Genomic DNA, 26,245 nt, shown 5'->3' with positions numbered 1-26,245 from the left:
CTACGCTGCAGAGTGACTTTATTGGTGCCGGGGAAGGGCCGGACCGGCTCCCGCGCCGCCATGTCTCTCCTCACCGGCGCTGGTTCAGCCCCGCCAGGTTCTTGATCTGCGGGGCACAGGGATAAGTGGGTTCAGTGCTGCTACCCCGGGACGACGCCGCTCTCCCCAAGGCACGAAGGGTCCTGTCCGGCCACGGAGGCTTCAGCGCTGCTGGACCCAAGTCGGGCTCCAGAAGAGCCGCCTGAGCTGGGTGAGGAGGGGAGGACAGCTGCGTGGCTGGGGCGAAAGGCACCCTCTGTGAACAGGGGTGAACGCAAAAGTGCGGGGCAGAAAGATCACCATGGATCCAGCCACGGGCATCCTCTGACCTGAACTTGCTCCCCAGGCCAGGAGGTTTCAGCTTGGCTGTATTTCACTGTGAGGGTGCTGAGGCCCTGGCACAGGTTGCCCAGAGAAGCTGTGGCTGCCCCATCCCTGGCAGTGCTCAAAGCCAGGTTGGACAGGGCTTGGAGCAACCTGCTCTAGTGGAAGGTGTCCCTGCCCATGGCAGGGGCTTGGAACTGGGTGAGTTTTAAGGTCCCTTCCAACACAAACCAGTCTGCTGACTCTGATTCTATTTTTGCAAGCACACATTCTCTGACAATGAATTTAAGATTTTGAGGGATTCAGCTTGCTTGTCCATTTTGCAAAGACCTGGAGAGCTCAGTGTACCTGTCCAGCTGTGCACTCACTCCTGTGCAGCACTCTTGGACATGGAATGTTAAGGACTTGTGGTCTGTAACAGTTAATGTACTGGGATGATTTTGACCTAAAACAAACTGCCTGTAACCCCCCATCAGAAGCAGCCTACTTCCTCCTGTTCATCTGCACAGTGGATCTGCTGATGTACAGCAGCACACACAGAGCTTGGGAATGTTTCCTGTGGAGGAGTCCTTTTAGCACACGCACTTGTGAAAGTGGAGACTGAAAACCACTGAAGATGTGAAATGATTCCACCATAACTGCAGGGGGAAGGAGGTGGGAGAGATTCTTGATCACTGTTTCATACAGTAAAAATTATTTCTAGTTTATGTTCCAGCCTGTTTGTCCTGTAGTGGTAAATTAGAATGGATTTCTGATAACAAGGAAATCACTTTGCTGCTAAATGCAATGCGAGTTGTCTAAAAATAGAATCACAGGGAGACCCTGAAGCCCTTCAAAACCATTCCTGGGTACAAGAAGGATTGTTTTGTATCCCAGAGGAAAAGCATCTTCCTCCACATGGACACAAAGCAGTCCAGAATGCTACTAAAAATTGAAAGGATTCTTGGAAGCACACTGCAGTCAACTGGAACAGCTTGGGGAAGTCACCCTGCTGTGGCCTGGGGACAGGTGCCACCTCCCAAGTGTCCATGGCAGCATGGGCCTTCCATCAAGATCTCCAGGGCAGGCACTGGCAGAGGAAGAGATCTCTCGAGAAGTGATGTAGAACAGTTGCATTTATTCTGATCACTTGTCTCTCATCCCTAAAGCTCACCCTGTAGCTTCAGACTTAAATTTTTATGCTCTATTACAAGTTACTTCACCCCAAAACAGTGAACTAACACCAAACTACCCAGAAAATCATCCTTACATGTAGTTATGAAAGATTATTCATTTTCATGCTGTGTCCTAGATTTGGGAGGAAAAACATGCTGAAACTCAGCGTGGAAAGGTAGAGAAATAATTCTGCCCTTACAGCCCTGCATTACTTACAGTAACTGCAGCTCCCATCAGGCCCTGGACAACTGCTTCTCCTGTTGACCGTACCTAGAAGACACAAGGATAACACCAACCACCTTTTGCTTCCTTTTGCAGTTACGCTTGTAGACACCCAAGTACAGAGATGTAGCGCACAATAAACATGTATTTACTACGGAAAGGTTTTGACAGAAGCCAAGCCCTGCAGACAAGTGATAGTCAGAGATAAGAAACATGGAAGACATTTCCTGGGAATATATGTCTCCAAACCATAAGGCCAATCTGACAAAGGCAGCATGTAATTTTACTCAAACACATATTTTACTAGAAAATACCTTTTTACTAGAGGATTTATTGCATTTATGCAACCACCCCTCAGTGCAAGGTGGTCTCTCTACAGCTGCATGGTCTGTGTAATTGCGAAGACAGGTATGTCTGCATGTGTATCTGGGGAGAAGGGGGATGCTGCATGTGCACCCTGCCCGTAACATTACCTGATCAGCTGCATTGCCCATGCTCATGGCATCAGCTACTCTGTTTTCCAGGAAGCGCCAAGTCTCCTCAAAGTCAGGGGATGAATCCTGCAGCATCACCAGTTCAGTGGTGTTGTAGATGCCAGTGAGCACAGCTCGACGGGTGTACCAGTTAAACTACAAGGGCAGGGAATGAGAGAGAGGGGAAGTTGTGACCTGAATGCAGATCAAGGATACAGCCCACGAAAGCAGACAGGAGAATGGCGAACAGCATTCCAACTGCACATTCCCTTCCCCACTTAATGTGTGTCTCTATGATGCAGTAGGCCACCAGCCAACACAAACATCTGATAGCCCAGCTGTTCCTATAGCACCAGACAGAGGTCAAGTATGGCATCTAAAAATGCTGAACAAGATCTCCAGCACCTGCTGCTGGCTGCAAAGAATCCTCTCTTCCCTGTGTGTGAGCCTGTCTGCATCGCGCCCATCTTTGCTTTACAGATACCTAGTAGGCAGTGCAAAGATCTGAGGTGAGAAAGAGCTGTACTGAGTGCTGAGCTACAGTTTGTACTAGATACAAGCATGAAGAAAGGGAAAAAACAGGGGACAGAACTGTGCGAGACATCACACAGAGATACACCTTTCCCAAATCCTATCATTGAAATGCCAGTACTGCCTGCTGACTCACTAAATGCATCAGCACATTGCTAGCAGCAGTGCTGTTGGATGTGTTACAACAACAGGTTACACAATGCAAAGAGGCACAAATAACTCCAACTCTTCAGTCTTTCCAGTTGCACCTGAACCTCTGGCAGACAACATATATAAACACAAAAATGAGGCTTCCACTTCATTTGCTGTTATTGCCTAGAAAAAATGCTGGCTCTTCCATTCATGACTACAAAGGCCTTGTTTTCGAAAACAAACTGGACGGAAAGCTCTGCACTGCCTGCACCACAATGAGGGGAAAAACTTGAAGAATACTGCCACTTGCAGCTGCGTCTCTAAGGTGCCCTAGACCAAACGCTCTGTTGATTTCTCCTTCTGCTCTGAAAAACCTAAAGAGGTCTCTGAGGCATTGGCATACTCTACTGAGCTCCTGGTGTGGTGAATAGGGGTCAACCACAATTGACACTAAACCCTGTTACTGGGAAAGGAGGAGGGGCTGAGCACCACAGCTTCCCAAAGGAAAATCATGCAACTGGCACAAAGGTGCCAAGAAAAAGACAAACTTTAGAACCTCTCCTAATCCTTGCGCCTGTGAAGAGACTTTAGAACAGCTCAGTGCAGACACCAACTGACACTGTCAGTTGGACTTTCATAACCCAAAAGGGACTTGCAGTTCCTGATGCAAGCACAGTCTTTCACATCTCTTCTGGTTTATTCCTTTAATTTTTCTATCATCTTATTTATTTTTCACTGCAGTAGCTTCTCTTTTATACACAGATAAAAGCACCTTATTAAAGTACTTTATTAACATGGTTCATTCAGCTTTTCCCATTTCTCCCTGCATCTATACTAATTAAAGTAATTTACTAATTGGTTTAATTAAGGTTATAATTTTCTTTCATTTCCTGCCAGAAAGATGAAAGTTTTAATAAGCTGATGGTATTTTGGGGTAGGTTCTTTAAAAGTTTTCAAGTCAAATCTGCAAATGCTACTGCTGGTGGAAGAGACATGTGACAGAGACACACTGCTCGTGCACTGAATACAGACCAAGATTTAGGCTCAAAATCACAAGTGTTTTTTCTCGGAAGGTAAGACCTTTAATTTGCACTAATCTCATGGGTACTAATTTGCATTTAGTCCTATTGGCTCTTAAAACTCATTGGAAAGCACCCTTGGGTGCTTCTGAAAATGTCTCTCATTCAACAACGGGATCATTTCAAGACAGACATGGCCCAACGCCTGCTTCAACCCATCAATTTGCTCAGGTGCTGAGGGGTAGCCCCAGCCAGTCTGCAAAGCACCAGGACTTACGTCTGTGGACTGATCTCCAGCATACTGCCAGATATCATCAATCATGCTGGTGAGAAGGTTAAAGCTGGAAGGGATGTTACGTGGGAGCAGCAGGATGCTCAGAGCCTGCAAAGGAAACACACATAAATGGGAGAGATGAAGAAAGAAGGATGTAACATTAAGGCGGACCAACAATGCACTGTTATCTTTGCCCTGCTGCTGTTGACGTGCCTCCAGCTCCCAGTGACAAGTCCTCCCTACTCTCTTCAACTTTCCAAGTGGCAGGATTTGTGGGGAATATGTGTTGGAACACCGTGGCACCTGAGCTCAAGCCTTAACCTGTGCTGCTCCACGCCCCCTGCTCAGCAAGAGCCCCACTATGTTGTCTCTCCCGAGCTGCCTCTCCAAGCATGGAAACAGCACAGCCTGAACTGGCTCACACTTGCACTGCCCCCCTATGGGCAGGGAGTCAAATTTCTCATTTCTCTGAATTTGACTTTGAACTCAAAGCAGCCACCAAAAGCAGAACAGCCACTCATAATGGCCCTGCTGGGATCCTGCAGCCTTTGAACGTAGTAACACAAGACCAGGAGAGTCATAAACCACTCACATCCCTCACAAGGCAAGTTATGCTACTCTGGAACAAACCCATGAATTCTGTCTTCTCTCTCTGTAACAAATGGTAGATGCAGCTGCCCAGAAGCCAGCAGTGATTCTGTACAAGAGGCTGACTTTGCAGCAGTCTCTGCCGCCCATGGTTGGGAACTCCTTGCTTGTTACTGTGGTCCCAATTCAATTCCTTTCCTACCCCAGAAAGAACGACTTGAGACTTAAATCTGAAGTTTGAAGCATACAGCCCTCTCAGTCCCCTCAGGTTGTCAAAGTTCTGTCACCTGCATGGTGGGCAGGCAGTTTCCTGCAGCAAAGCAGGAGTTCCGTGTTCCCAGATGTCAGGTGATATGGGTGCAGCCAGAATAATGCTGCAAGGAGCCTTACTTGCAGTGACACCGCAACAGGACTGAACAGACATGGCTCATCCCCTGGGATCCCAGATGGTGAATGATGGAGCAGTTTGCTTTTCCAGAACTGCAAGAAATTGTTGTTCTAAGGACATCTCTAACTGCTTCCTGCCAAGGCTGCTCTCCTCTTGAAGGCTACAAATCATGTGAAGCCAGTGAGGGTTTCATTTACAACCCTGAACTACTCTGGTGGAGAAACTATGTTGAAGGTCACAGAGTGTTTAAAATACAAATGAAAAAGGAGACAATCTTGATATTCATTTTATACCTGGGGCCATTTCTCTATATATGGAATCAGCATCCTCAGTCTGGCTTCCACAGCATCCTTCAGGAACTGATCTGTAGGCTTCTTCCTGGGTAAGAAAAAACCCCAAATGTGAAGAAAATCCAAATTAAGCTCAATTCTGAACTTCAAAGATCAGCCGCTTGCCTGCCTCAGCAGTAGATACGTGAAGTATTACGTATCCTTCATGCCTTTGGTACAACTCTGTGAGGATGGTTTTATTTGGCTAAATTAATTTTTAGCTTAAAATAGCTGTGTCCCAGGAGGCCTCTCTGTCTATCCAGTCCCTTTGGCAGAGTTTGCCAAGGAAGATGTCTTTTCATAGCCAATACTTACTCTGCTTCGCCCAACTGCACTAGCTTTTGTTCCTGCTCCAGCAGCTCAGACAACTTGGTGTTGCACTCAGACACAAAGTGCAGGATCAGGTCACTGCCATCACTGTGAAACATCCCTGCGGCAGCAACAGAGAGACCCAGGCTCTGTAGGGAAGAAGGGAGAAGCACGGAGCAGGTCATACACTGCTAAGCAGGATCCAGCTGCGAAGTGTTGTATGTCTTTTGTGAACAAAGTTATATGAATTTAAACAAAGCAATGCTGCATTAAAAAGTACTTCCTGTATGTTTTCCTTTCTTTAGGATCACTACTTTACATTGTGCCTTACTGTAATTCTGACAAGGTTATCCTGTAGTAGCTGGGCCACATTCCATTTGCTGACTGGGTTGCATCACCCAAGAGTATGTGGGGGAAGCATGCAGGCCTGGCTGTCTGGACTTATGCTTCATCCAGTTTTCAACTGATTTGTTGCTTCTCTCCCACATACCTTGGCTCCCTCTGCAATGGCTTCTGCAGTCCAGCCATGTTCAGGCACAAACTCCAGCGCTGCTGTGAGGATTCGGTGCTGCAGCTGCTCCTCGCTCTCATAGTCCTCAGACTCCTGGCCGCCCTGGCCAGTGTAACTATGAGAAGGTATTGTTACAGGGAGGGAATGTCACCATCAAACACCAGCAACCTGTACTCTGCCACTCACTCGCTGCCACTGCTGTGTGCTGGCATGCTTCTGAGGTCTGCTTAGTATAATTCTTACCTCCTCCTGTAAAATCCTTCCCTTTCCAGGAAAAGGATTCTTAATGAACCTTTACCATAAGAGAAGAGAAAAAGACAGGGGGGCTCAATCCAGGTGCCTTCATGGAGATCAATCGGCCTCAGATTAGCCCTCCTTTAAAAAAACAAGCTAAACTATAAGCTTTTCCAACAGGGACTCTACAGTTACAGGAATATGGACAATATTGTCCATATTTTGTATGTATTTACACAAAAATCCAGGAGTCAAGGCTTGTGTTTTGCAGAGCAGAGAGGTTCTCTCTTGAAAGCAAGTTCCATCCTGTCTCCACACTGTACAGTGGAATTTGCACTGTCTCAGCAAATCAGCTCTCCAGTTGCTACAGTCTGAGACTTCATTAACTCTGGATCTCGTTGTCTCCAAGCTTCAATGCAAGTTTCAGGAAAGCAAAGTCTATTGGCAGGACAGCACTAGAAATAGCTAGTGAGTTACCTGGGAGAACGGCCTTGACGTTCCTGCTCAGGCTGGTGATCAGCTGGATGTGAATCGAACTGATGCTGAGAAGACGATGCCAATGGCTCCTTCTTCTGCTCATCAAAGACTCTCCTCAGCACAGCTGAGGCCTGGAGAGCACGCTGTGGTGGGCAGAGCTGGCACTGGAGTGCTGAAAGGGAAGCCAAGATTCAAACATGTCTTTCCAATATGAGGAAGCACAGAAAATTAAGATGAAGCAGAGACCTGCGGTAAACCCAGAGGAGAAGAACAGAAATGTGTAGAAAGTGTCTTTTTACACTTACAAGAAGCATCCCTCTCAGCTGAGCTCACGTTTACTCGGTGAAAATGAAGTGAAAATGTTTTGTGAGGAAAAGAACTGTGCAGATGGCACATATAGCAAACAGAAAGGAGTTTCCCAGTCTTGGACTAGAAACCAGGCACACAGACATGCCATGACTGCCCTGCAGCATGCCCACTCTCTTTTTTGGTCCCTGACAAAGGGGAGGAATGAGAGGAGTTAAGAGAGAGGCACTGACGCCTGAGCCTGCGACAAGAGGCAGGTAGTATCTCAGAGAATGAGCAGTGTTAACAGGCACAACGCAGATCATGACACGTGTTTCTCACGTGACTCAAAGGTCACACCGCTCTTGATTATGGCTGCTCTGTGAGAATTTATAACTGAACTGCAATAAGCTTGGGTTGCACAGCCCGCGCTTAACCATCACCGAACTTCTCCTCAACCCCACCCCCAGGTCCCTCGAACGCCTTGTGCAGTGTCAGGGCCTGGAAGGCGCAAGAGGCTTCGCGCCCCAGACATACCCCTGCGGCAGGCTGTGTCTCCAGCCGGCCTGACCAGGCTCCACAGACACCACCCTCAGGCAGGACCAGACCTAAGCCTGAGCCCGGAGCTGGGGCCGAGCCCGGAGCTGAGCCTGGCGCTGGAGCCGAGCCTGGCGCGACTACACAACCCCCTACCGCCCCCTAGCGGCGCCGCTTCTCTGCCCTTCACATCACCTTCTCCGCCCGGCGCGGCCCGGCCCCGCCCCGGCCCGCCCCGCCGCCCGCCCCGGCCCTCTGCCGCGGCCCAGCGCCGGTGGCACAAGGACGGGCACGCCGCCCCCCCGCGCCCCTCACCGGCGCGGCCCCGCCAAAGCCGCCAGCCCGCCAGCCGTAGGCCTCGCGCTGCCGCCGCCGCCATCTTGGAAGCGGGCAGCAGCGCGATTACGTCACGGCGCCGGGACGCGGCTGTGACGGCGTCAGCCCGGGATGACGCGAGGCGAGCGGAGGTGAGGTGAGGTGGGTCGTGCGCGGCTCGGGGAGCGGAGGCCTGCTTGGACGCCAGAGTTACCGGTTTCCCCCTTAAAAAGGGTTCCCGGAGGCCGTGCCTGAGGCGGCCACCGAGGTCGGTCGGGCCGGGGGGGTGTGTATCAGGGAATTCCCGTGTGACATGTCTTCGTGGCGTTCTCTCCCGTATCTTGGTTTTTAATCTGTTGCAGCTCGCAGCCTCCAATGTTATTTGCAGCCCTCTCCTTGCCCTGTTTTGGGCAGTGGTGTTCCTCGAGGGCTGCTAAATGTGTGTGGAATTCAGAGGAGGTTCTCTTTATGCTGGGCCCAGCCCTTGGGCCTCCTCCGTGAGCGGCACAGGGTGGTGTAAGGCAGGAGTCCTCCTCGGTGTGGTAGGTGGGCTGGTGTTGCCGTTGATGCAGTTTGGGCTCTGGACTGGTATTGAAAAGTCACAGCCTGCTGTTGTGAGAGGAAGGTGTGTCTTTGGATTCAGCTTTGCCACGTTACCATAACAGCTTTTGTATCTTTCGAGGTTTTTGGCCATCTTCCTAGGAAAGATGGCATTTTAGTGGGATTAATATGTGTGGTTACTAGTGTTACTGGCTGTTGTAGTTGCTTAGCTTGTGTTGCATATGTGTGCAAGGCCAACTGGGAGGTGCTGTAACCAGCAGCTCATATCCAAGATCTTCCATTCCTTAATTGGCTGGTGTTGTGGGCTGCATTAGCACAAATTCCTACTAGAGTGGGTCAGACAAAGTGCAGAGTTGTCCTGTTCCGAACATGTTTGCAGTTTCAAGGAGAGAGGGGTCTACCACACATAGAGCCAGAGGAACCATGGGTCAAAATCCACTCCACACCTGACTGCAGGCAGCTGCATTGAATCTGGCACAGGGTACCCGTAAGCTATGCTTTCATGACAATATGGTAGCAATAAGACAGTACACAGAGTGTGTAGTGTAATGTAATGACTTCTGGTGAGGACTTTACTTACAACAGGCTGTTCCAAAGCAAGCGTGTGGTTTGTAGCTGATCGAATGTATATTGGGTAGCTGGTGTGCTTACTTGTGCTCCCTATTCTCTGTGCGTGTGTTAAATGGGAAGGAAAACAGGTTTGTATTGGAGGCGCAGAGTGAAAGAGGCTCGGTGATTGTTCCTGTAGCTTGTGCTGCTGTGAGTACAGGTGATTATGACACTGTTAGAGTGTGGATTTTCAGCAGGCTATGTCAGGAATGCAATTTTTTATAAAATGCTGATGCACACAGGTTTCTCAAAGCTGTCACTTTCTGTTCCCCTCACATTCTGTTCCCCTCTGTGCAGCTGCTCACACAGTGTCACCCATGAGTCGAGAGTCCCAGTTTGGAATGCTGGGAAGGCTGAAAATTGCTTTTCTTTTTTTCTTTTCCCCTCATGTAAGGCAGAGGCAGATTCTGCTAGGTCAGGTCTCTCCTGAGTGGGAGAGACAAAGCAGTGTTTAATATCAAATGGAAAGCATGCTGAGGCACATAGACACTAAGGGGGTGATTGGTGACAGCCGGTGTGGCTTCATTAAGGACAAATTGTGCCCGGCCAATTTGGTGGCCTTCTGTGATGGACCACAGCACTGGCGGATAAAGGAAGAGTGACTGACATCATCTGTGTGGACTTGTACAGTTCAGCACTTTCCCACACAACATCCTTGTCTCTAAACTGGAGAGACATGGTATTGATGGATAGACCACCTGGTGAATTGGCTGGGTGGTTGTATGCACAGAATTGTGGTCAATGGCTCAATGTCCAAGTGGAGATCAGTGACAAGTGGTGTCCCTTGGGGGTCGTGGTTCAACAACTTTGTTGGTGACATGGACAGTGGGATCGAGCACGCTCAGCAAGTTTGTGCTGACACTGAGCTGTGTGGTGTGGCTGACACACTGGAGGAAAGGGATGAGATCCAGGGGAACATGGATAGGTTGAAGAGGTGGGACCATGAGAACCTCATAGAGTTCAGCAAAGCCAAGTGCGAGGTCTCCCCTGGGTCAGGGCAATCCCAAGCGTGGCTACAGGTTGAGGGAGACTGGATGAAGCAGCCCTGAAGAGAAGGACTTGGGGGTGTTGGGTGATGAGAAGCTCACGATGACCCGGCTCCTCATGACCTCCCTTCAGTGTGTGCTTGAACCCAGATCCCCCTGATGTGCTGGGCTGCATCCCCAGAGCTTGAGCAGCAGTTTAGGGAGGGGATTCATCCCCTTTGCTGTGTTCCGGGGAGACACCCCTCCAGTCCTGTGTCCAGCTCTGGGGTAACAACACAAGAGGGACGTGGAGCAAGTCCAGAGAAGGTCGTGGAGATGCTGCAAGGGCTGGAGCAGCTCTGCTCTGGAGACAGGCTGAGAGAGCTGGGCTGGTTCAGCCTGGAGAACAGAAGGCTCCTTAAGGGGAGACCTTAGAGCGGCTGCAGTGCCTAAAGGTGCTACAAGAAACCTGGAGAGGGGCTTTGGACAAGGGCCTGTAGGGACAGGACAAGGGGGAATGGCTTTAACCTGACAGACCTCATAGCAGCCTTCCAGTACCTAAAAGGGGCCTATAAGGATGCTGGGGAGGGAGTCTTCATTATGAACTGTAGTGGTAGGACAGGGTTTAACAGGTTAAAACTTACACAGGGGAAGTTTAGATTGGATATAAGGAAGAAGTTCTTTACTGTGAGCGTGGTGAGGCACTGGAATGGGTTGTCCAGGGAAGTTGTGAATGCTCCATCCCTGGTGGTGTTCAAGGCCAGGTTGGACAGAGCCTCGGGTGATGTGATTTAGCGCGAGGCGTCTCTGCCCATGGCATGGGTTTTGGAATTACATGATCTTAAGGTCCTTTCAACCCTAACTATTCTGTGATTCTAAATCCTGTGTATGTCTCTATTAAAATCTTTAAGGAAAGCAAGTAAGTTTTTTTTATGTTATTTAGTTTGGTTTGGGGGCGTTTTTGGGGGCTTGGTTTGGTTTGGTTTGGATATTTTTTAGGCATGGCCTGCAGTTGCCCTGCAAACTAGCCCCTTAGCTGGAATGAAACTGAATTATGCCTTTAAGTGTAGCTATTTCTCAATGTCATGTTAATGCTCAGTTTGGGGGAACTGTACTGACTGTCTCCACAAAATAATCTCCATTTACTAAAAGAAGTCAATGTTTTGTGATTTAGTCCACAGATGCTCATGCTGAGCTTGACAATAAGCTTTCCTCTGTGTCCCTCCCCTGACCCGTTCCTGTCTCTGCTGCTGTCAGGTTTGCTTCTGCTGTGGACATGGGGGAGTATGGAGTCATGCCAGGCCAGCGTGTGGCCATCATCTGGGATAGCTCCTCGCCCGTTGAAGCCCTGAAGGATTTGGTGGATAAAGTTCAGGCACTGGTGGGAGCTGGTGATCGTGTGTCTGTGGAAAATGTCAACCAGCTGTCTCAGTGTAAGAATTAGCTTCATTTTTCACCCTTTCATTAAAGGGAGAGGGTGCTTCTGTTGTGTGAGCTGACATCTCTAGAGTCCCAAAGCAAGAGGGATGTGGAGCTGTTGCAGTGAGTCCAGAGGAGGCCGCGGAGATGCTGCAAGGGCTGGAGCAGCTCTGCCCTGGAGACAGGCTGAGAGAGCTTGGCTGGTTCAGCCTGGAGAAGAGAAGGCTCCTTAAGGGGAGACCTTAGAGCAGCTCCAGTGCCCAAAGGGGCTACAAGAAACCTGGAGAGGGGCTTTGGGCAAGGGCCTGTAGGGACAGGACAAGGGGGAATGGCTTTAACCTGACAGAGGGGAGACTGAGATGAGATCTTAGGAAGAAGTTTTTCCCTGTGAGGGTGCTGAGGCCCTGGCACAGGTTGCCCAGAGAAGCTGTGGCTGCCCCATCCCTGGCAGTGTTCAAGGCCAGGCTGGACGGGGCTTGGAGCAGCCTGCTCTAGTGGAAGGTGTTGCAGTCCATGGCAGGGGCATTGGAACTGGATGTGCCGTAAGCTCCCTTCCAACCCAGACTAGTCTGGGATTCTATTTTCTTCTGTGATTTGTAAGTCAGCACTCAGAACAACAATACTGCTAACTCTTACCACCAGCAGTGCAGCAAAGGAAGTGATATACTTGCTTCCTGTGGTGTCTTGAATCAGTTGTTGCTGTTGTACACAAGCATGAGGGATGAGGAGGAAGGTGGAACTGATGCGTTAAGCAAAGCTGTGTGTGTAAATATGTAAAATTGTACCATCTTCCCCTTTCTTGTTTTTCAGCTGCTCACAAGGAGTCTGTGTTTGATGTGATTCTCTCTGGCATGGTACCAGGCAGTACAGCGCAGCACAGTGCCGAGGTGCTGGCAGAAATAGCCCGGATATTGAAGCCAGGGGGCTGTGTCCTCCTGAAAGAGCTGGTGGTTACAGAATCAGGTGAGAGAATCCACATCAGCCTTCCTTTCATGGCAACATAGTAATTCTCGTGAGGATTAGGTTGAAATGGAAGGATAGCAACCCAGACTGACCTTCAGCGATGTTCACTCTCTTGACACACTAGCTTGAATAGTAAGGCATTTATCCTGTGTTTAAGCTGGTAGCCATTGAAGATATTTGCAGTCACTTTTCCCCTATGAAAATCCTAAAATGGTTTGGAAAGGACTTTAAAGCTCATCCAGTCTAACCCTCCTGCCATGGGCAGGGACACCTTCTAGACCAGGTTGCTCGAAGCCCCATCTAACCTGGCCTTGAGTACTGCCAGAGGTAGGGTGCTGATAGAAATATCTGATAGACTTGATCCTAAACTACCTTGAAAAGGCATGTGATGTTAAATAGGTGCAGATGTTGTGTTTCGAAGGAGGTTTTGAAGTGATTTTAAAAACAGGTGACAAATGCCAGGAGAGGCTGCCCCAGAAGCCAGCTGAGAAATAGGTATCCAGAAAACATACAAGTATTTGGGCTTAAGTTTTAAGAGTAAAACCAGAGCATGTGCCAAGGGGCAGCGGGGGGAGCACGAGAGGAGGTGAACACAAGATTATTTCTCTGTCTTGTACTTGACCTGCATTCAACTTTGCTGGCATGGGGAGCTGGTTCAGAGTGGAAGTGGGAACTAACACACCATGTGGTAAGAAGAGAAGCATCTGTGCTGATGACATTTGCACTGGCACCATCTGCAGTGCTGAAAGGGGTGGTGTAAGTGGCAGCAGAAACACCTTCAGCTTGGGAAGATTTGCCAGTGTTTTGGAGCTAGCAGTGGCTCTGGTGCAAGTGGTACCTTAGGGGTAGGTGGAAGACTTCTGGGACACAACTAAGAACGTGCAGATCTGGAGGAGATGAGGTTTCTTTTTTCCAGAGTCAGGCTGGAATTTGGTGGACTAGCAATAAAGAGTAAGTGGGACTACTGAGAGAGGGTGAATGGATTCTATTCAGCACAATCCTGTGCCCCAGCAAATAAACCTGTAATGAGTTTCTGAAACAGTGAATGTGTAAGAGCTTTTGTCTGCAAGAACAAGGCTCTTAACTGTTGCTTCTGAATGAAATGTTCATTTAAGAGTCCAAGTTCTGAAAACCTCTTGAATTGTTCACTTTAATATGTAAAAATATTTTGGGGGAATGTTGTTACGGTTTTGGGGTGGGTTTTTATCCTTTTTTTTTATGAGTGTTAATTGGGTTGAGGAAGGTTCAGGCATATATAGAAAAGATCTGAAGCTAGAACAGCTTTGTCACACAGGCTGCTACTTTAATGAAGAAGCTGCTTACATTCTTCTGGTTTGCTCCTGTTGTCTGCCAGAAAAGGCCCAGTTTTAAGGCAGAGGTTTGGCTTGAGCAGTTCCTTCTAAAGCTCTTGCTCTTCCAGGTTTCTCAGTGACCTCTATTCTTTTTCTTCCCTTCTACTACTACTTGCTTTTGTGTCTTCCAGGAAACAACAGCAGAATCAAGACAGCAGCCAAACTCCTCACAGCTCTAACTCTCTCTGGGTTGGTGGAAGTGAAGGAGGTATGTATGTACTGACCGCTTCCAGAAAGTCCCTTGTGATGTAGGTAGTGATTCCTGGGGACTTGCTGGGTGACAAGGTGTTTAGCTGCCCTGGTTTACTGTAAATGTGCTTGGGCACTGCCTGCCACAGACATTAGTTATAGCAAAGATAGTGGTTTTCTTTAGGACTGAAAATAATGATTGTGCTCACAGGGATGCTGGACTGGGGCTTCTGCAATGTAATAACCTAAAATCTTAAATTGCAGCTGCAAAAGGAAGCCTTGACCCCAGAGGAAGCTCAGTCAGTCCAAGAGCATTTGGGTTACCAAAGCAATGATCTACTCATTGTTCAGATAGAAGGCAAGAAGCCTAATTTTGAAGTGGGATCCTCAAGTCAGCTCAAACTTTCCTTTGCCAAGAAACCTGGTGCTTCAGGTAAGGAGTGGTGCGTGCTATATTTCTGATTGCCTGCAGGCACCCCTTGGAAGAGGGGGACAGCTCACCCCAGGACTGCTACAGTAAAAACCTGTGAAGTGGGTCTTTCTGAAGTTGTTCCAGCTATTTTCTGGGAGTAGACAGGGCAAAGGCAGGAGTTACTACTATTTCTTCCTTTGTTTTGGCTCCAGGAAAGCCCTCTGTGGACCCAGCCACTGCCAAGCTGTGGACACTCTCTGCCAATGATATGAACGATGAAGAGATGGTTGGTATCTGGTGTAGTTTGTGAGGCTTTGCTGCTGTTCCTTCTCTCTCCTCTTCTTTCCTATTCTAAATAGTTTCAGTCATGCCTTTTGGGAAGCTTTACAACTTACGAGGCATAAAAGCTTCCCTAGGGCAAAATACCTCATATGTGAGGTCTTGACAGCCCAGAGGTGTGGTGAGGGTGAAGGGGAGACACAGGTAAGGGGACACAGCTATAGCACTTTAATGTTAGTGCTACAGATAGCGCCATTTCTTTGGACATAATAGAGCAATGGCATTCCCTGCTGACAAATCAGTTTCCTGCATGTTCGCTTTCATTATGTTTTGAGGATCTTTTGGACCCTGATGAGCTGTTGGATTCAGAGGATTTGAAAAAGCCAGATCCATTGTCCCTCAGAGCTCCATCCTGCAAAGAAATGGGCAAGAAGAAAGCCTGCAAGAACTGGTCAGTGTTGGAATTAGCATATTGGTGAACCTTTCAACTGTAACATTAAACCCTCAGAGCTGGATGGGTTTTAAAAAGACTGTGGGCAATTTGCTGTTCTTCAGAGCATAATTCTCTTGGTTCATAACTTTTCTTAATTATTTTAATGTAAATCCAAGTGCAGTGAGAATTGACTAGCTGCCCCGAAGCTGCTACAAATAACCACACTGATGTGATCAACAGCCTTCCTGAGGGTGGCTACACAGTTTGTGCAGACTTGACTAAAACCCTGGTTTCTCAGATCTGAGGAAGAAAGAGCACACATAGCAAATGCCATGCAGCCATTTCCTACTCGGTTTAAAGGTGATGAGTGTGCTTCAACACTTATTACACAAACTGCGGTGTTGAGGAACAAAGTGAGGGGCAGGAGAGTCCCAGTGTCAGCTGTATTGTGTGACAGAGTGACAGCTGTTGCATGTGAGTCGGAGTGGAAGGAGTGTTGATGACTCACAACCTTTAAACAGAAATGTCCAGGTGACTTCTTTGTTTTCCTACAGCACGTGTGGCCTGGCTGAAGAACTGGAACAGGAGAAGAAGAATGCACAGCCCAAATCTGCCTGTGGAAATGTAAATAGTAATTTTTGTTTCTATGCTTTGCAGGGCATGATCTCTATCTAAGAACTGTGTTCTCTTGTGAGTGCTCCCTAGGCTAGCATACCGCTCCCAAACACTGCTTGTGCTGCTTCTGCCATTCCCCACACACTCTGCACCGCTGCACCTGTCCCTGTGGGAGTCAGAATGAAGAGTGAACCTTCACCTCCCTGCTCCTGTGCTCACAGGGCAGGTCACCTTGTGGGAGGGAGCCAGGGGGGATTTGGGGGCTGCCCCAGCCCAATACGCAGCCATGCCTGGGCACACTGGCTGGGGGGAAGCTTGCACAATGTCCTGCACAGCTCTGGTAACAAGACATGCCTTGGGAAGAGGGTAGAAGGGAGTTGTTTTCTGTGCTGACATGCTGAGGAGCTGGAAAAGCCATATTCCAGGGGAAGAGAACTGAAAGTTGCTGCTGGTTACAGAAGGTGCCTTTGTTTCTCTTGGAAGTGCTACCTGGGGGATGCGTTCCGCTGTGCCAGCTGCCCTTACCGGGGGATGCCAGCCTTCAAGCCTGGGGAGAAGATCCTCCTGAAAGAGAACCAGCTGCATGATGCCTAACCAAGACATCTCTGGATGTCCCGTGAATGACTCCTCTGCTCTTTCATCAGTCTGAGGTTCTTCTGCAGTCCTCCTCATCCTCTCAAACTCATGCTTTCCAGCCAATACTTCTTGTGGGAAGGGCACTGTGGACACTGACACTGCTGTGAGCTCACCACTTGTAGTCAGCCTTGGGATACCTTAATAATCTTTGGTGACAAGTGGCCTGATATATATTAGACTTCAGCATGTTATGTTTTGTTTTAGCTGGCTCGCTTTCATACTGGGACACTGACCATCACAGCGTGTCCCACCAGCAGACAGAAGTAGAGTCAAGTGTCAGGTTGTATGTGTGTGGCATGACTATACTTCCCGGTGCCCATGTTGTACAGCTTTAATTTGTCCTGATTTTCCCTGATGAATCAGCAGTTCTGGCTCACTCAGGGTGGCACTGGGCTCCTGCTCTCTTTGAAATGTGAACCTGCAGTTCCTTGCCATGTGAAGGTGGCTCAGCAGCTCCTGTCACAAGCCAGGAGCAGGGGGCGCACTGAGCAGCCTGTGTGAAGTGTGGCAGGCACAGTGAATTTCAAAGTGTTTTGGGAGCCTGACCCCATCCATTTCCATCAAAATGATAAAGGCTGAGTCCCACTGAGAAAACTCCTGCCCTTAAAGCAGGGAGCAGATAAAACAAGATCTGCCTGGTCCTCTCACACCTTTCTGTCCAGCTAAACTGATAACACAAGGGCAGTCTGGGCCTGCTGCTTCTCTCTGTGGCTACCAAGTCAGTTACCTACAGTGTCCAATAGGTAAGAACACAACAGTAATTAACTTTTAGACTATCTGCTCCCACACAACAAGATACTGAGAACTATTTATTTGTGTGATCATTGAAGCACCCACAAGGTGCAGGGTGAGGGACTGCTCTGTCTGGGCTGCTCACTCAGAGCGGGAGAGGAGGAAAACCCAATGCTGGTGTCTCTGGGGGATTGCTTTGTTGGGAGCTCTTGCTCTACAGGATGTGAGTGCTTCTTGTGCTACCTGAGTTATACACTGATCTCCAGAGGGAGCTGGGATGAAAGGCTATGCTGTTCTTGAAATAAAAGTGACTGATAGTAAAATGTTTGTTTTCAGACTAGTGGTTGGGGCATTCCAAGTGTGTCTCTCCTTTTAGTCAGCCTCTCTGAGTTCTGGAACTGTTTAAATACTGGGTTGACTCTTGGAGTTCTCCGTAAACTGTCATGGTTTAAGCCCAGGCCGTAAATCCGAACCACGCAGTCTACCCCCAACCCTGCCCTTTCTTCCCTCTACCCCCCTGCCCCCACTCCCCTGTTCCCGGAGGGACAGGAAGGAGATGTGAAAGAATGTAACTCCCACAGGTTGAGATAAGAGCAGTCCAGTAACTAAGGTATAACACAAACCACTGCTGCTACCACCAGTAATAATGCTAAGGGAAATAACAAGGGAAGAGAATACAATACCACCCATCGAAACCCAGCCCGACTGAGCAGTAAACCAGCCCTTCCTGGGTAACTCCCAGTTACATCCCAGGCATGACGTGCTGTGGTATGAAACACTTCTTTGGTCAGTTTGGGTCAGGTGTCCTGTCTCTGCTTCCTACCGGCTTCCCCTCCTCCCTGGCAGGGCATGAGGCTCACAAAGTCCTTGTCAGACTAAAACATTTGAGCTGTAACTAAAAACATCGGTGTTATCAGCGCTGTTACCAGGCTGAAGGTTAAAAACCACAGAACTATACCAGCTACTAAGAAGGAGAAAAAAAAAATGACTGCTACTGCTGAACCCAGGACACTGTTCCACTCAAAACATGACTCCAATACATGATGCCCACTGGGAAGAACAGAATGAAGCTGCCCAGGTTAACTTTCTTACTTGGTCAGGGTTTCAGAAAGAGGCTTTCTCCTCATTGAGTAAGGAGGATGCTTGCAGGGAGAGAAGGGAGGAAGCCCTTGAGGTGTGCAAAGAGCCCAGTGTGGCTCTGGGGGCAGGTGCTGCAGTGTGAGCTGTGTAGTACTTACCTGGGAGCTGGGGGGAATACACGGGACTGGAGGCAACAGACCCTTCCTTACCCTCCTGCCTTTGTCATCAGTGAGAACAACTGCCAAGGAGACACGAATTTTGTGATAAACCTGTGCAACAAACCTGTTAGTGCACCTACCTTGTGATCTAAAGAAATCGGTAAAAGCTTCTGTGCACCTATGACCTTTGTGAGCTTATTGCCTTTTTTCAGCCTCCCTGTCAGCAGAAGATTGGATCTCTGCAAGTCTCCATGGGAGAAGTCCCTGATAAAGGCAGCCCTTAACCTGAACTCCACTTTCAGGAGTAAATAAGAGGGAGGAGGCAGCAGCAGAAACTTTTGTTATACAGTGATTCACCCTGCTGGAATTTAAGTAAGCTGGAAACACTTTCAGATACTGCCAAGTTCAGTTGATGAAGGTTAAGGCTGTATAATCTTGCTTTCTTTAAACAGTGTTACTTGCTCTTGCTGTGCAAGAGGCTTTCAAAAGGTGAGTGTTGGTTGGTGGAGCATCAGCTGGGGGGAATATGCTTCTATCAGGCTGGTTTTGAGGAGTATCTCATAGGATCATGAAATACCAGGTTGGAAGGGACCTCAGGGATCATTTGGTCCAACCTTTCTAGGCAAAGCATAACCTAGACTTTGTCCCCACACCCTGTCCAGCCAAATCAACAGTGTCCAGTGTTGGGGAATCCACCTCCTCTCTAGGCAGGTTATTCCAGTGGCTGGTTGTTCTCATTGTGAAACATTTTCCTCTTGTGTCCAGTTGGAATCACCCCAGGAGTAACTTGTGCCCATCACCCCTTGTCTTTTCCATGGGACTCCCTGTAAAAAGGGGGTTTCCATCTCTGTGGCCACCTTTTAAATATTGGCACAGGGGGATAAGGTCTCCCCTGAGCATTCTTTTCTCCAGGCTGAACCAACCCAGCTCTCCCAGCCTTTCCTCACACACTGCCCAGTCCTTGGATTGTCTTTGTGGCTCTTCTCTGGATGCTCTCCAGCCTGCCCACACCTTTTTTATATAGTGGGGACTGGAACTGAGCACAGCATTCCATGTGTGGCCTGAAAAATGCTGAGCAGAGTGGGACAATGACATCTTTATCTCTGCTGGTGATGCCCCTGTTGATGTTCCCCAGCACCCTATAGCCCTTCTCTACCGCAGCCACTCACTCTTCATTCCTATGGAGCTTGTGCGCCTCAGAACCTCCAAGTCCCTTTCCCCAGCACTACTCCCAGCTGGGCAGGAGGATGTGTGAAACTGCTTAGAAACGCTAGGAGAAGTCCAGGTGGACAATGTCCACTGCTCGCCCCACATCAGCTGAGCAGGTGACTTCATCATAGAGGGCAATTGAGTTTGTCAAGCAGAGTTTGCCCCAGGTGAATACTTTTAGCCCATTCTCTCATCTGCTACAGCCTCCACAACCCTGCCAGCCCTCCCTCCTCCTTCCACTCCTAGTCCTTATGTCTGGCCATCCACCCCGCACCCAGGAAGGTGGCACTTGTCCCTAGGAGGTGAGCAAGCAGAGGCTGTGCCTAGTTTAGAACGGAGTACTTCAGTTGGAAGCGACCTACAATGATCATCTGATCCACCTGCCTGACCACTTCAGGGCTTAAAGTTAAAGCATGTTACTAAGGGCATGGTCCAAATGCCTCTTCAACACTAACAGGCCTGGGCTCCAACCACCTTTCCAGGAAGCCTGTGCAGGGTTTGACTGCCCTCTTGGTAAAGAAATGCTGCCTTAATGTCCAGTATAAATCTCTCCTGGTGCAGCTTTGAACCATTCAGAGAACCCCAGACTGGTTTGGGTTGGAAGGGACCTTATAGCTCATCCAATTCCAACCCCCTGCCATAGGCACAGACACTTCCACTAGAGCAGGTTGCTCCAAGCCCCATCCAACCTGGCCTTGAACACTGCCAGGGATGGGGCAGCCACAGCTTCTCTGGGCAGCCTGTGCCAGGGCCTCAGCACCCTCACAGGGAAGAACTTCTGCGTAAGATCTCATTTCAATCTCCCCTCTGTCAGGTTAAAGCCATTCCTCCTTGTCCTGTCCCTAAACTGGGAGGTTCAGCTGAGGACCATGTACGAACCAGGCTGGCAGTGACTGTGGCACTAAGGACTTGTTCACCAGCACGCAAAAGCACCATCATGGTGGGTGTGAAGCTTGGGGATCACATCAGGCAGCAACTCCTGGGGAGCTACAGAGACCTCACTGGCTGCACTCCCTGGTACCGCTCTCCTCCAGGCTGGATGGCTCCTCCACCGCCTCCCCAGGTGCCTGTTGCTATGATTCTGTCCTAAAAAGCCTACCATGCTGGGAGAAGCAGCACTTTACTTTTGTTTCTCTTCTTGAATCAGGCTTCCTCCATGCGGTGAGGAAAGCTTGTGGGGCAGTGAGGACACGCTCCATGCTCCTGGCATGGAAACCCATCATGGACATCTTGCACACCTGCCTGGAGTGCACATGGGGACAGCAGGGACCTCTGTCCTCTGGAGAGTCATACACATCTGGGGCAAGGAGGGCACTGTGTTCGTTATGGCCTTATCTCCTCACACTTGCTCAACTGCTTGTGATAGCATCTTTCTGAGAACTGAACTTTGGAGGCTCAGCTCTGACCGAGCACTTCACCTGTTTAAAAATAGTTGACGGACAAAGCTGCTGTTCCCACCCTTCCTGCCTGCACTTGCAGAGTCCCTGAGCTCACAAGAGGTTATCTCAGCTAGTTCCTTAAGCAGCCCTGGCTGCGTTTCTTCACTTTCATGGCTTCTTCCCTAGTTCTTTGTTAAAAACACTATCCCAGATCTGATCCTCACTAACATTTGGCATAAGAGAGGATGCAAATGCAGCATTATGAACATCCCAGTTTTCTCTACCTCATCAGTTAATGACTCCTGGTGAAGCAATGGGCCGAACTTTCCCTTCTCCTACCTCTTATTATTAAGGCAGTTGAGCAAACACAGAGCCTTTTGCAGCCCTTGGTAGTCTTATCTCACTTTGTACCCTAGCTTCCTGATTCTGCCTCTGAAATTTAGTGATCTTGTCATTCTGCTCATGTCCTTTGTGGTTTTTCTTTCTTTTTTTGACTAGGGGGGGTGCTGAAGAACTTCTCTGCAGCTGTATTTTCCTTCTCAGAAGCTTCCCATCTTGCCTCTGCAAAGGATAACCAGCTACCAAAGCTTTTAATAGAAATCCCAGGTGTCTGAGAAGTCTCAGCTATTCTTGGAGTCACAAGCAGTCCCTTTCAGTTGAAGTTGGCTTTTTAAAAACCTTTTCTTGTTAAACTAACAACATTGATTGTTTCATGCTGTAGGAACATGAGAAGGGCTGTGCTAGTTCAGCCCAAGGGCCCCCAGCCTGGCTAGATAGAATCACAGAATCGACCACGTTGGAAAAGACTTGTAGTATCACCAAGTCCAATCATTAACCCAGTACTGCCAAGTCTGCCACTAAACCATGTAACTTAAGTGCTCTGGAATGATGACTCCACCACTGCCCTGGGCAGCCTGTTCCAATACCTGACCACCCTTTTGGGTGAAGAAATTTTTGGGGAATTGTCTCTAATCTCCAGTCTAAACTTGCCCTGGTGCAGCTTGAGGCTGTTTCCTCTTGTCCTATCCCTTGTTCCTTAGGAGCAGAGAACAGCCACCTCCTGGCTCCATCCTCCTGTCAGGCAGTTGCAGAGAGCAATAAGGCCCCCCTGAGCTTTCTCTTCTCCAGACTAAACGCCCCCCAGTTTCCTCAGCTGTTCCCCATCACACTTGTGCTCCAGGACCTTCACCAGCTCCATTGCCCTTCTCTGGACCCGCTCCAGCACCTCAATGTCTCTCTTGTAGTGAAGGGCCCAGAACTGAACACAGGATTTGAGGTGGAGCCTCACCAGTGCCCAGTACAGGGGGATCGTCACTGCCCTGGCCCTGCTGGTCACACTGGTGCTGATACATGCCAGGATGCTGTTGGCCTTCTTGATTGCCTGGGCACAAGCTGCTCATGTTCAGCTGGTTGTTGACCAGAAGATGGCCAGCAGCCCCACTGCTGATGCATTGCTGTCACCATGTCAGGAGGGTGCAGTATGGCTGCCCTCATGTCCCACCCAAGAGCAACCAATGGGTCCGCATGCCACAAGGATGGGATGAGATCCACGGCTGAGTGGTGTCTGCTCTAAGCCAAATCCCATGGAACTCCAGCCACATAGGTTGGAAACAGCCCCCAGGGAGCGATGGGCTGTGAAATGTTATGGAGATCGTTCATCTTGTTTCCTTGCTGTAGCCAAGAGATGTGGCACATCTTCCAGCCCCAGTTCCTCCTTCAGCTCCTTCAGCCCATTTAACTTAAGCCTTCCCTTTCAAAGCTGGGGCACTCCTAGAGATCTCCTCCTCCAGGGTTGCAGGTACCCAGAAGGAGGCTGGTGGGGATGTCCTGTGGTTTAGTGGAGCCTGCTTCTGCTCTGCATTCCTGGGGCACAACTTTGATGCCTCTTTGAGCCTCTTCAGTTCAACACTTTGACCCTCACACCCCACCCTTTGTCACGAGTTGCTCCCTCAAATACCAGCTTCCTTGTGGGACACATCCAGCCCTGCACTGGCAGTGCTGACATCCCCACCACTCTGTTTTTACTGATAGTTTGACCTCCATGTAAATGATGTTGATGTCAGAAGAGGAAGGTTTTGTCCCCTTCTTTTCAAACTTCAGGTTGCTGCAGGTCTGGTCATCACGGCTGTCACCAGGGCTGCCTGTAGGGGACAGAGCACTGAGCAGAGCCCTGACCTTCCCTTCTGCATCTCCCCTGCTAATATTTTTTCACTAGCACAACTATTTGCACTGCCCAAACATTATTCAGCTTGCTCAGAGGTGCCATCTATTCAGAAGCTTGTAAGCCCCCATTTAACAGGAATTAAAAAGTGTCTAGGACCATGCTTTCAGAAACCAAAACTGATTTTCCTCTGAAATCCTTTAAATAGGTATTCAACAGCCAGTGGTTTGGATTTTTTACACAGAGAAGGAAATGATACATGCAAAGCCCTCCCTGGCTTACTGTGCTGAGCTGATTCCCCTCCACCACTTGTCTGCTTGTGAGCTTTCCTGAAGAAGGAAACATAAACAGTAGTTAAAATAATGCTAATGATCGCTATTTGAAATGAAGAAAACACCTGCACTGGTCCTGCTGTTGTTGCAGGGGAGGACGGGGCTCTGCAGCTGGCTGGCTCTGGGGATGACCAAGGGGCAGGAGGGGTTAGCAAGGATTTAAAGGCATTGGAGGGGCTGGAGGAGAGCTCCAAGATGGACACTTCTGTAAATGTGATGGGGTGATGTGCAAGACCAATTTCATTTGCACCATGGCTTGTGCCACAACCAGGCTCTCACAAGCATCTGGCCAGAGAGAAGGGGGTGAACCTTCTCTCCAGGCCAGGACAACTCCTCCAGGAGGACAGGCTCGTGTAGGGAACACTAAGTAAGCAAGAGCAGTAGGATATCAAAGATGGACATCTCTCAAGCTGGTTGTCCAGGACAGAAGGTGAGGAGAAGGTGCCAGCTGGCTCCCACAGGTGACAGAGGCTCCCTGTGGCCTCTGCCTTTCCTTTCCTATTCCTTCTGCACCACCACAGCAGCAGGCCAACTATAAGCATGTAAAGACGCATCTGACCACAAAACAAAGATGATTCACAGAAGGGAGCTGAGTGCTGCACACACAACCATCACAGAGGCACTGTGAGCCCCCACCCCACCACACAGGGATGCTGCCCTCTGCATGCTACCATTGCCTCTTTCGAGAGTGCAGCTCTTTTCCAAACTTGGGCTTCCAGACTCCAAACCACTTGCAACTCTGTCAGCCCCAGGGTACTGACTGATCGTTGGAGAATGGTCTCCAAAAACTCTTCTGAACTCATCCAAACTTAGCCAGGGAGGTGATCAGAGCATCAGAGCCCCTTCCCAGCATCACTGCCTCTGATTCACTAGTGGCTATCCCAGTTTGCCAGCAGCTCCCACCCACTCATAGGAAAACATCAGGATGTGTTTCCCTCCTTTGCTGCTCCTCTTTCTCCCTTAGGACCTCTCCTGTCCCCCAGCTTACAGCCATGTGGCTGTGAGGACTCACCTGTCCAGTTCTTTTTCTCGGTGACACTGGTCTGAGGTGCCTGAGGGCTACAGCCTAGAAGACAGAAACACAAGTGAGAGACTACCTGGAGGCAGAGGATACTCTGCTCCCCGCTCTGCTCTGGGGAAGGATGCTGGACACACATCCCCGACTGTCCTGCTCCTGCCAGCACGGTTCCAGCAGCTCAGCATTCACCTGGATGTGACACGGATGGAGAACATGTAAGGTCCAAGTACACGATGGCCACACAGCTCCCTGGCGGATGCATCTGCTAGAAGGGCTGCACTGGGCCAGCTCCTCCAGTGTCTGGGTTGCTTTTGAGGGAAATGGTGCTTATCGTAGCACCCTCCTCTGCCTGCTCATCACCCGATGAAAACAGGAGCAGTGCCACTCACTGTCCCTTTTGTGGTACTTCCAGTGTCTGTCAAGTTTACTCTTGTGATGAAGACCCTACACCCACAGATCACCATGCTGGTGGTATGCACACCAGGGCTGGTGAGATGGGTACAGCTGCCTCCCAAAGTGGTGTTGGTTTGATTCCACCCCTCCAAGCCTGCAGGTTTGTACCAATTCACATGTACCATGAGATTACCCACTCCAATCTTGAACCTGCACTCCGTGGTGATGACTAACTCTTCTGGCTGGCTGACAGTCCCTAGAGGAAACAAAAGTGTAAGTGAGAAGTGAAATATAAATCATATTTATGACCTTGCACGGGTCATATCCCACTGACATGTTAAAGTCATGAAAGACACTATGAAGTAACTGTTCTTTCCACCAGCAGATGATGCTCTTATTCAAATACAGCTGCTAAACGTTCCTCAACAGTGAACTTCGAAATGCTACTCATTCATTAGTGCTACCCAACTCTGCACAGCGTACAAGCATTTCTCTATCTCAAAAAGGATTGAAAATGGGAGGATTGGGGGAAGACACCTCCTCCTCCTTCTGCAATCTAGGCAGAAGGGTATTTTGGCACCTGAGCAGGATGGGCCACCAAGGCCTCAGACTCCACCAGCTCATGGAGCATGAGGTGGACTAGTGGGCTAGCTGTGGGGAAATGATCAGCCCTAGAGAGCCAAAGAAAATGTAACAGACCTCTCCAGTCTCTCTGGCTTCATCTCATCCTGTAATGCTCACTCTGCAGTACTTCAAAATCGCTTTTGAACCTCTCGGCTCCTCAGCAGTCCTCCACCCCTTCCTAAGTAATCCCTTTCTCTCCACTCCCATGGATGTTGGTGGGCTTATGTCTCTTACCACTTTTGTTCCATTTGGAATATCTCTTCTTGGGCATGTTCCTCATGTTCTCCATCCTGCATATATACATTCTTGTATGTTCTTTGTCCATGCTGGTGAAGATGAGTTGAATGGAACCCTTTTTCATCTCCACAACACGTTTGTTCTGCTTTTCTCCGTTGTTTCAGGTGGTATTCAATTATTATTAAAGGAGCACGGGCCCAGCAGTGCTGCTCGAGCCTGTCAGGAGCAGACACTCCAAAATGAGATCTAACCCTACTGACACATCGATTGTGGCTGAAAGCTGGCAAGCAAGTCTTGCCAAAAAACACCTCACATATGGAGGGCTGGGTTTGCGCTAAGGAGTATCC

General features: G+C 49.2%; 2 protein-coding genes across 7 annotated transcripts; one reads left to right on the top strand and one right to left on the bottom strand.

Moving 5' to 3' along the window:
- Nucleotide 1: 1 nt before the first annotated feature.
- COQ9 (coenzyme Q9) lies at nt 2-8,248 on the bottom strand. 2 transcript variants are annotated; one of them, XM_065664034.1, is made up of 9 exons: nt 8,143-8,248; nt 7,006-7,177; nt 6,274-6,409; nt 5,790-5,932; nt 5,439-5,523; nt 4,173-4,277; nt 2,214-2,369; nt 1,735-1,788; nt 2-106 (listed from the first exon to the last, which is right to left on the bottom strand). In XM_065664034.1, the coding sequence occupies exons 1-9, from the start codon at nt 8,204-8,206 to the stop codon at nt 71-73; spliced, it is 951 nt and encodes a 316-aa protein (XP_065520106.1). In that variant the 5' UTR covers nt 8,207-8,248; the 3' UTR covers nt 2-70. The 2 variants fall into 2 exon arrangements, with proteins under 2 accessions (XP_065520106.1, XP_065520105.1); XM_065664033.1 differs by lacking the exon at nt 2-106 and adding an exon at nt 113-246.
- Nucleotides 8,096-17,630, top strand: CIAPIN1 (cytokine induced apoptosis inhibitor 1). Of its 5 annotated transcripts, none has more exons than XM_065664030.1 (9): nt 8,096-8,299; nt 11,535-11,710; nt 12,507-12,659; nt 14,143-14,219; nt 14,465-14,633; nt 14,825-14,898; nt 15,227-15,342; nt 15,879-15,948; nt 16,423-17,630. In XM_065664030.1, exons 2-9 carry the CDS (start codon nt 11,554-11,556, stop codon nt 16,531-16,533), a joined length of 927 nt encoding a protein of 308 aa, XP_065520102.1. In that variant the 5' UTR covers nt 8,096-8,299; nt 11,535-11,553; the 3' UTR covers nt 16,534-17,630. The 5 variants fall into 5 exon arrangements, with proteins under 5 accessions (XP_065520102.1, XP_065520099.1, XP_065520100.1 ...); XM_065664027.1 differs by having other exon boundaries at nt 8,189-8,294; XM_065664028.1 differs by having other exon boundaries at nt 8,225-8,304.
- Nucleotides 17,631-26,245: the final 8,615 nt, after the last annotated feature.

Source organism: Lathamus discolor, chromosome Z (assembly GCF_037157495.1).
Source record: "Lathamus discolor isolate bLatDis1 chromosome Z, bLatDis1.hap1, whole genome shotgun sequence".
NCBI classification, from domain to species: Eukaryota; Metazoa; Chordata; class Aves; order Psittaciformes; family Psittacidae; genus Lathamus; species Lathamus discolor.
Note: the sequence above shows the minus strand (reverse complement) of the source record. Positions and strands in the feature narration are given on the sequence as shown.

What these genes read in the sequence shown, in the direction of transcription:
- COQ9 (XM_065664033.1), bottom strand. Translation starts at nt 8,206, where the DNA reads ATGGCGGCGGCGGCAGCGCGAGGCCTACGGCTGGCGGGCTGGCGGCTT. An exon ending in GCTTTGGCGGGGCCGCGCCG is followed by an intron (nt 7,178 to 8,142) that starts GTGAGGGGCGCG and finishes CTTCCCTTTCAG; the next exon opens with CACTCCAGTGCCAGCTCTGC. An exon ending in CGTCAAGGCCGTTCTCCCAG is followed by an intron (nt 6,410 to 7,005) that starts GTAACTCACTAG and finishes ACCTTCTCATAG; the next exon opens with TTACACTGGCCAGGGCGGCC.
- CIAPIN1 (XM_065664027.1), top strand. Translation starts at nt 8,275, where the DNA reads ATGACGCGAGGCGAGCGGAG. An exon ending in GCTGGTGGTTACAGAATCAG is followed by an intron (nt 12,660 to 14,142) that starts GTGAGAGAATCC and finishes TGTGTCTTCCAG; the next exon opens with GAAACAACAGCAGAATCAAG. An exon ending in GGTTGGTGGAAGTGAAGGAG is followed by an intron (nt 14,220 to 14,464) that starts GTATGTATGTAC and finishes CTTAAATTGCAG; the next exon opens with CTGCAAAAGGAAGCCTTGAC.